The sequence below is a fragment of the Brachypodium distachyon genome, chromosome 2, assembly GCF_000005505.3.
Source record: "Brachypodium distachyon strain Bd21 chromosome 2, Brachypodium_distachyon_v3.0, whole genome shotgun sequence".
In the NCBI taxonomy this organism is placed as follows: domain Eukaryota; kingdom Viridiplantae; phylum Streptophyta; class Magnoliopsida; order Poales; family Poaceae; genus Brachypodium; species Brachypodium distachyon.
In genome coordinates, this window is record NC_016132.3 from 53,153,038 (window position 1) to 53,162,601 (window position 9,564).

At 42.9% G+C, this 9,564-nt stretch overlaps 2 protein-coding genes across 2 annotated transcripts; both read left to right on the plus strand.

Annotated features, from left to right (window-relative positions):
- The first annotated feature begins 215 nt into the window (after positions 1–215).
- Positions 216–2,363, plus strand: LOC100837242 (40S ribosomal protein S15a-1). Its single transcript, XM_003564521.4, has 4 exons — positions 216–371; positions 1,532–1,670; positions 1,746–1,906; positions 2,030–2,363. Exons 2-4 carry the CDS (start codon positions 1,538–1,540, stop codon positions 2,126–2,128), a joined length of 393 nt encoding a protein of 130 aa, XP_003564569.1. The 5' UTR covers positions 216–371; positions 1,532–1,537; the 3' UTR covers positions 2,129–2,363.
- Positions 2,364–5,064: 2,701 nt separating this feature from the next.
- Positions 5,065–9,272, plus strand: LOC100837858 (ras-related protein RABE1c). The gene is made up of 9 exons (XM_003564523.4): positions 5,065–5,227; positions 5,305–5,412; positions 7,626–7,698; positions 7,807–7,907; positions 8,000–8,065; positions 8,162–8,259; positions 8,671–8,733; positions 8,809–8,901; positions 8,981–9,272. The coding sequence occupies exons 2-9, from the start codon at positions 5,337–5,339 to the stop codon at positions 9,059–9,061; spliced, it is 651 nt and encodes a 216-aa protein (XP_003564571.1). The 5' UTR covers positions 5,065–5,227; positions 5,305–5,336; the 3' UTR covers positions 9,062–9,272.
- The last annotated feature ends 292 nt before the right edge of the window (positions 9,273–9,564 follow it).

Sequence of the window (9,564 nt, forward strand, 5' to 3'; positions counted from 1 at the left end):
AAGTTAACAAAGCTTTTGATTCTCAAAAAAAAAAACGCTGGCTGATTAAAAAAGGAAAACTAGCACCAAGGACGACCGAGGACCGGCCCAGTTCGAAGATGTGACAAGATGGGCCGTGCAAGTTGAGTTCTCATAAGTGACTTCTATAGGCGGCCCATATACTAGCACCAAGGACGTCCATCATTTTAGGGCAAACTACCTGAAAGCGAGCGACCACCGTCAGATGCAGATCCAACAGCAGGCACGCTATCCGTCTTCCCCATTTAAGACCTGAACCCTCGCTCGGAGCCCCTCCTGCGCCGTCGTCTTCCTCCTCGCCTCCCTAGCTTCCTCGGCGCCGCCACTGCCAGAGCTCGACTCGCTCCCCAGAGGTATCAGTCGACACAAACGATATGCTCCGTTCTCTCCTTCTCGCCCTGACACGTAGATCCGCCGGTACCTATTCTAGTTCTCTGTGGTGATATACGTATGATCCGTTCGTAGTTTTCCCTGTGTGGTAAATACCCTGGGCGTATGTTTGCGATGTTTTCGTTTGATCTAGAAGCTAAGTAGAATCACACAGTCTAAGTTTCAGCAAATCTAAGTTATATAGAAACTATCGTTAGTAACGCTTTTTGTTCAGTGGATTTGGTGCTTTCTGTGTCCTGTTCGTGAGATTGGATGTCTTCTACAAATTGGTGAGATGGCAAGGATAGTCAGCCAAATACCATGTTCTGTGGTTTCTCGTTTGAACCTTCCTACAAATGGCTCAAATGAAATACGAGAAATAAAACAAATTTACATGACTTTGTGAATAGTGCTCGTCTCAAAAGCCAGCGAAATTATTTTGGCTCGTTACTTATATCTTCAGTAAAACCTGTATTGCTGCTTACCTGCTCCAACTACCCTGCTATGCTCTATGACTATGCATTCAATGAATCAGAAGCATCAGTCAGTTTACATGTTTATGTTTATCTCGAATTCAGTATCTACCTACTTTCATTGGTTTGATTGCATCTTTCTCGTGGGCTATTATGTTTGTCACTTAATCTGTTTCGCCTCATAGGTAGTTGCCAATCATCACACCTGATCTGCGTACCATGGCACTTGCTTTGACATACCTATAAGTTGATTGTCCTTGCATCATATCTTAGTCGAAACAGCTGTTGTATAGGCTCATATTGTTCATTGTCACACGTGATCTGTGTTCCACGGCAAGTCCTTTGACATACCTATAAGTTGATTGTCCTTGAGTCACATCTTTTGAAATAGCTGGATAGCCTGTATAGGCACTTGCACATTTGCAACTATTTCCTTTTGATTTCCATGTAGACTAGTGTGTAGTGTGGATTTTCTGAAATGGATGTCATAGTTGTGGCATATTGACATTCTGACCTTGCTAGATTGAAATATCAATCTACTGGCTTCAGTTGTGTACTGTATGATTCAGATGTAAAATTATTCAGGGCAGACAGTCTTCTTTCATCTTTAATTGATTTCAAGACACTACCTCTCTAACCTTTGTAGTGCTGTTTGTTGTGTTGTTTTGCAGGTAAGGATGGTGAGAGTCAGTGTGCTGAATGATGCTCTCAAGAGCATGTACAATGCTGAGAAGCGTGGGAAGAGGCAGGTCATGATCAGGCCTTCTTCCAAGGTTATCATCAAGTTCCTTATCGTCATGCAGAAGCACGGTTAGCTCTAAATCCATGTCTGGTCTTGTTTTTTCTCTTGGAGAATACATATCTGAGTTGTTTTCTTATATGTAGGATACATTGGTGAGTTTGAGTACGTCGATGATCACAGGTCTGGCAAGATCGTGGTTGAATTGAATGGCCGGCTCAACAAGTGTGGTGTTATCAGTCCTCGCTTTGATGTTGGTGTTAAGGAGATTGAGGGATGGACTGCAAGGCTTCTTCCTTCTCGGCAGGTCCGTTGCTTGATCTCACCACTTTTTGCAATGTGGATATACTTGCTCTACAACTCTGTAGTGTGATGTATTGCACCTTTGGTACATAATAAATTGTTCTACATTCTCCAACCTGGTATGCAGTTTGGTTACATCGTGCTGACGACTTCAGCTGGTATCATGGACCACGAGGAAGCAAGGCGTAAGAACGTTGGTGGCAAGGTCCTAGGCTTTTTCTACTGAAAAGAAAGTTCAATGCAAGTTCTTGAGATCTGTTAGTAGGATATTTCCCAAGGAACATCGGAGTTGGTCTTTTTTTGTCTGAATAGCTGCAATGGATTGTTAAGTTAATCTGGAATCTGTTATGCACTTTTTAATTGGGTGCCTTTGTTTGAAAGTATGCCCTCTGCCTGATTAGTGTGAGATCTGTATGCCGTCTTGGTGTTGTTCCATTGACGTGGATTGTTCTTCTGTGTCACTGCCGTTTGCTGTTTTGGTAGTGTAATCTCATTACAAAAGACAGATATATACCCTGCTGGTTTTATGAAATCGTATTTAAACACATTAGGGCTTACCTGGCTTGGAAATTGCTTCAAGAATTTGCCCACAGTATGAATTTCTTCATGTTGAAATTATACATTTCGGTGGGTTGTGCAGTATCCTGGAACCAAATTGTTTCTGTGTATTCAGAAATTTGAGGAAGCACGGTATTAAATTGTGCGTGTCCAAATATTCTTTTGGGTTTGTTCTGCAATGTCCTCCAACCAGATTGTTTCAGTCCTTTCAGTAACTTGAGAGATGCCCGGCTCGTTTTTCTCTTCTCTCTGCCTACCAGTTTAAAGTCTAGTTGGCACGGCGATGCCTTGCCTGCCTTCACCGCAAATCTTCTTACATTCGCAATGAAGCCAAGTTCCGTTCTTCCAAACAGGTCTGAAGACCCATTTAGAAATTTATGTTTATGATAACACGTGCTCTATTGCTCTGAGTTTTCTGATAACATAAAGGCCTAGGCTTTTTCAACCCAATGGAAATTCAATGTAACAGACCTCAAGGGATCCCGACCTCGAGACCATTTAGGAATTCAAGGACACTTGCAAATGGTATGTACAGCTAAAATGAAACAGAGGGGTTAGTAGCTGAGAACTGTTAGTAGGATATTTTCCAAGGAACATCTGGGTTGCGCTTTTGGTTTCAGTAGCTGCCGTGGATTGTTGTTAAGTTAGTCTGGAATCTGCTATGCACTTCTTAATTGGGTGCCTCTGTTTGAATATATGAGCTTTGCCTAATTAGTGTGAGATCTGTGTGCCTGTCTCGATGTTGTTCCATTGTGGTAGACTCATATTTTCTGGCTCACTGCAGTTTGCAGACTTGGTTGATCCCCGGAGCTACCTGGCTAGGTTGTTATTTCTCCAATGCGGCGGAGATTTGCGTGATGCAGTCGAAGCCTAACCTTGGTCTGCGTGTCCAGTTATATTCATTTGGGTGTGTTCAGTAACCAGATCGTTTCAGTTTTTAGAGTAATTTGAGGACGTCCCGAACTCTTCGCTGTGTTTTTTCTTCGTCTCTCTTCTCCAATCGTAGTTCTCTTTTCTTTTCTGAGAGGCTATCGCTGTATCGCAGTTCTCTGGCTTCACGCCATGAACCCTTCCCCACCGACAGCGTTTGACACATTTGACCAACAAAGCTTCGTACATTAGCAATACCGACAAAGACCGTTCTTCCAAATAGACCTTTAAGACCCTCTGTTTTAGAGAAAAAACTCTTTCTGATACTACCACTCGAGTTTTTCAGATGCCACGCCAACACAAACCTGCAAGACACCAACACAAACCGGCAAGACAGAAGAGAGCCCTTCACAATACAACTTTACTTTCCCCAGAAAAGAAAATTAAGAAGGTGACATGACAATATACCACCTCGGTGCAACCAAATACAGGATGATACATTCTACAAGGTGAGATCAGGGGATACACGGCTTATACTCTCGCTTACAATCCTGCCGTAGAGGAAGAAGAAAAGACGCCAAAGATGTATAACATGCCAAAGATGTATAGTTGCCCTACATGGCCTAACACACCTGCCTGGATAGTAGATACATCCTCGGCGCACCACCGCTGCCGATCCTCGCGCGCCGCCAATGAAGCTTGGAAGAAAATTAGCAGCATGGGCTACATGCTGCCGGCAGTATTAGGCCATTGTTGGGGGGGTATACTAGGGAGGAACCCTCAAAGAGTTCTCCATGGGAAATGCTGGATTAGGCTCCATTTATAGAGAGCACGGGACTTCGTTTCAGCGAGTGGAAAGCTTAGGTGGCCGAGTGACCTAAGTGAGGTATCTTCCTTCAGCATATTCTTGAGCATATGTGAACTTCTGCCTTTTCATGCCCCATGCTTTGATCCGCTTTGGAGTATTCAAAGCATATTCCATGCTTTTTCGTGTGACTTTTGGTCCTTGTTTGAAATGGAATAGATTTAGCTGATTGGGAGTGGTCTCTGTACGTGTTAGGGTGGCTTGACGAAGCATGGGCTGGAAAGTTATTTCTTTGGTGTATGCTCATCTAGATGAAATCTTGTTCCGACCTACTAAAGCACCGTGTCTGTTTCCCCTGCTCACGGGGCTGGAGGATTGTATTTGTATGCTCCTGAGTTTTTGTTTTTGTTTTTGGAACCCTATACTCCTGATTTTTTTAGGAACAAATTTCAAGGAGCATCCTGGCAAGTAAATCATGATACTCTGTCCAACAAAAGATGTCTCAAGTTTGTCAAAATTATGGTATATCTAAACATGACTTAGTGTATAGATGCATTTAAATTTAATCAAAGTTGAGACATCCTTTGTTGGACAGATGAATATTTAGTTTTTTCCTATTTTTATAAAAAATATGGAGAAAAATGAACAGTGTTCCATTTTCCACAGGAGGACGATAAAACCATCTGTCAAGTGTCAACCTTACGCTTTGATTTTTTGTTGTTGCCTTTTTTAAAGAAAACTTACGCTTTGCTTTGTTTTTTGAGAGGAAAAAACTTACGCTTTGCTCTGGAACGGGGGAGGCAAATCGCAATCAAGTGGGTCTTGGGCTCATGAATCTCAACAGCAAGGCCCAAACAGGCCCGTGGAAGCACCGGCAGCGGGCATGAACTAGGAATTCCGAGTTGCAACTTGCAAAGCGACCCAACTTCCTCAAAAAGCAAGCATCACAATCATGACCAAAATAGTCCCCCCCCCCGGAAAAAAACAACTCCCGTTCCTACGATACGATCCCCTTCAGATCCGCGCGCCCCTCCCCGTCGTCGTCCTCCTCCTCGAATCCATTCGATTCGATTCGATTCCCCGCATCGACCGGTACCAATTCCGCGCTTTTTTCTTTTGATCGCCTTGATGTCCCGCCTGTGATCCGCCCCCTGTTTCTCTATCGCCAGCTAGCCGCCGGTAGGATCGGGGCGGGAGAGCGATGGCTGCCGCGCCGCCGGCTAGGGCTCGCGCCGACTACGACTACCTCATCAAGCTCCTCCTCATCGGCGACAGCGGTGAGCGCCTCCTGCCCCTTCCAGATCTCTCCTCCCGGCATGCTTTTACTGCTGTGTTTTATGTGTGCGCGTTCGCGTGAGAGGCAATGGCTCGTAAGGGAATGCTTGTTGTGTATAGATTGGGTTTCTGCGTTTGTTCGATTGGTAGTGGAAGCATGTGGCTTTGGTTGCTGGTAATTTGCTGGTGGTATCGGTAGCTGCGATCTGTGATTAATTTGCTGATGCCGATTAGAAAAAAAAAGCCTGAACGTAACCATGGATGGTTTGGCAATGCCAATGATGTGAAGAATTCACCATTATCCTCTTCCTTGGTTGTTGAGCTAGTGAGGAAGGATTGGAGCAGCATGAGCCGCTATTGAACGCACTGGAAAGTGAGAAGTTCCCATGATCTGATCAAGCTATCAACAGAGTGAGGGTGGCTTGCTAATATCTTACTGGATGTTCTTTTTGTTTTGATGGCAGATGTCTAGTCTCTTGTCTACACAATAATGTTGTTACATTGGAATGTGTTCATGTGACCTCCCTTTGGTCATTAGGGATGCGGGGGTGTTTGAATTGGGGTTACTTTTTTAGGGAGCCTTACACAAGCTTGGACAAAAAATTACCCCCCATACAAACAGGCCCTACATGGTATCCATTTTCTGTTGATGTGTTCACTTGCGTGGTGGGGATCTGGAGAAGGGGTGTTTTCGCCCTTCTGCAAGTACAATGGCCTCATACTTTAACCAAGGCGACATCTAGGTTGCGGTTGGTATTGGACTGAATCCTCACAATGTCGTTTGCACTGCCTGCTTTTTCCTACTTTATTGTTTGGCTATCCAACATATGCAGTTAACTGATGTCGCGTTGCGTAAGCATGTCGGCAGGACAGAACTTTCAAGAACATCTACGGAGAAAAACACAAGGGTTGTGTCACTCGCAGATCTGGCTCCTTCCGTGAGGCGTTTGTGGCGTGTTGTCGGCTGCAATTTTGGTTCTTGTGGCTCGGTTTTGGCAGTATTTGGGATGTGCGTCCTGTGGTCTGGCAGTATTTGTTTTCATACTTAGTACGATGGTGGTGTCGGTCCATGGGGCTCCAGACCTAGTTTAGCAAGACGGTGTTAACCTGTTCTTGTTTTCGCATGCTTTTGCCTAATTAACTGAGCAACTTTCTTTCTTAATGAAAGGACAGAGAACCTGCTTGTTGGTAAAAAAAAAAGACAAGTGTCCCCTAAGAACCTTCACTCAATGCAATGTAGTGTAGACACGTTCAGCATTAAAATTTATGTTGAGTTTTTCCCCCTTTGAGGACATAACTAGTTGTCAATGGGACCTACATGATGACCAGTTAGGATCATAATAAATCTGAACCACTACAACCTTATAATCACCATTGTTTATTGTAGTAGGTGTCGTCGCGCACTTGCTTGGAAACTAAACTTGTGGTGTCCTTGCTTGACTATTCGGTCACCTTGGTGTGCACGGTAAGCAAATAAGGAACGCGAGAGTGGTCTCCATCAATTAGCGAATTTTGGTCCGGATGGGATTTGCGAGTAAACTAGAATTTTTGTCTGGATGGTATTTTAGAGTCAATTATATCATTCTCCTCAAATGGAGGGGGTGGTTAGGTTGGAGAGGTGGTAGAACGAAGTTACAATCCTGATGCCAGGCAGTTTACCCTCAGTTACATTGTACAGCTGAGGGCAAGTCAGCCATTTCCTCTCTACCTCCACGAGTATATTCGCAATCCAAGTGATATGTTTTTTTGAAAGAAAACTGTAAGGGAGACCCCTACAGTATAATAGGAACCTAAATTCGCATCCTTGAGAACTTGAACCCAGGTGGGGGATTGTATATCTACTCCCCCAACCCTTACAATCTAAGTGATGTCCTGTACAACACGCCGTACAAGCGCCACACTACGCTTTGTCACCATCCCGAATAGGCCTTCTGGGATAGTCCTTTCCCCATGTTGCTCAACCATTGCCTCTTCCGTGCACACACCGTCATCACCGGATCGCCCAACCAAGGTGGTCTTTGTTGAGTCATTTGACGTTTATATGTCTTGCACTCTTGGTAGTGTTTGTTTTTCTGTTTGTACTATATGAGCTTGGCATTGTTTTCTGTTTGTGGCTTTTGTAAAATCTTGCATTCGTGATTTGCAGCATATTTGTTCACTTTATTCTTTTGCCAATTTCCTGATGACATCTTTCTTCTATTTTCTATGTATCTAGGTGTTGGTAAGAGTTGCCTCCTTCTACGGTTCTCTGATGGCTCCTTCACTACTAGTTTTATTACTACAATCGGGTATTTTTTCTTCAGAATTATCATTTTTTACATCTTTCTAGTTTCGCTCGGAAATCATTTGCTTTCTTTTTTGGTGCCCTGTTTATCTCACATCATTCCCATGCACAGTATTGACTTCAAGATAAGAACAATTGAGCTGGATGGCAAGCGCATTAAGTTGCAAATTTGGGATACTGCTGGTCAGGAGCGATTCAGGACTATCACAACAGGTGCAATGTTTGTTTCCCTTTGTGCTAGAGACTAGTTCTACGAAGCTTGTATGGCAACCCTTTTCTGAAGTGATGTTCATTTTGTTTCTCAGCATACTACAGGGGAGCAATGGGTATCTTGCTTGTTTACGACGTCACGGACGAGTCATCTTTCAACAGTACTGTCCTTTAGTACATTCTACAAAGCTTCAGTGTGGATAATTTTGCCATATTTTCTTTTATTTATCGGTATTTAAGTTTATTTTAACATGCAGACATACGGAACTGGATACGCAACATTGAGCAACATGCCTCTGATAACGTGAACAAAGTTTTGATAGGCAACAAGGCTGATATGGATGAGAGTAAAAGGGTACTGATCCAGGCATCCTTTCCCTCCAATGTTATCTGCTTCCTTCTTGTCTACTCCTTCCGTTCTTGAATTCATGACATTTTCGAAGTTCACACATCAACCAAGATGCATGTACAAAAAAGACTATTAACCATTTTTATTTGTCAATTATTACTTTTGGTTGTTGTCTGTTATTCTAGTCCATACTAACAAATGGCATTGGAAATAATAAACAATAGGGGAAATTTTGGTATGAAGTTATCTTGGAATAGCAGAATGACATGCATCCAAATTTTGTTCCTGGATATAGATGTTCGTAGGCCATGGTAGTTGTGAGGAACGAAGGGAGTTATATTAAGTACTGTCTGCATGCTGTTACACATTTGATATCATTGTTCAATGGCTTCAATATATGTTCATTTGCTATTGCAGGCTGTTTCTACTGCACAGGGACAAGCACTAGCCGACGAATATGGCATCAAGTTCTTTGAAACTGTAAGTTACTGTGTCAAAGGTCTGATCTTGTCACTGATGATCTTTTTTAATTTTAGTTTGTGCTGTATCTTTCAGAGTGCCAAGACAAACCTTAATGTGGAGCAAGTTTTCTTTTCCATTGCCCGAGATATTAAGCAGAGACTTGCTGAGACCGATTCCAAGCCTGAGGTATAGATCATACTGAGCATTGTCTTGACGATTGCTAGAGCTGTTTAGATTTTGAATCAAATTACATTGTTGCTTATAGGACCAAACAATCAAGATTAACAAGACAGGCCAAGGTTCTGAGGATCCAGAGTCTCAGAAATCTGCTTGCTGCGGCTCATGAGGAATAGACGGACTTCACTGTCATTTATTATTTTAACTCTATCTGTTTTATGTTCTGCTTGTCATTATAGGAAGAATATTAAGAACATAACTATGATGTGGCTGTTCTTGTTCTTTTACTTGTGTTCACTTCCATTCTTTGCAGCAACTATTACTTTGAATGTAGTTCTAATTTCTTGGGGTTATTGCATGTTGTTTTCAATCATGGTTAACATCTGCTCTCTGGTGTGTAGTCGATTTCATGCCATTGCTTCGTCAGTTTATCTATTGATATATTAACTCTATTAGAATGTAGATAATAGTTGCAGAGATTGTTGTGCTATTTGTGTAGTTGGATGATGTAGTAGCTAGGAACAACTTTGTGCCAGGGTGCTTTTTTCTAGCAAGGGAATGCTTCCCCTCGTATTCATCGAGCTTGCAACGTGCATAATAGTGTAGTAGAAAGTGTCTTAGGTTGCCCATGAAGCATGTACCCCACCTTGGGAAAATGCAGATTGCGGGAAA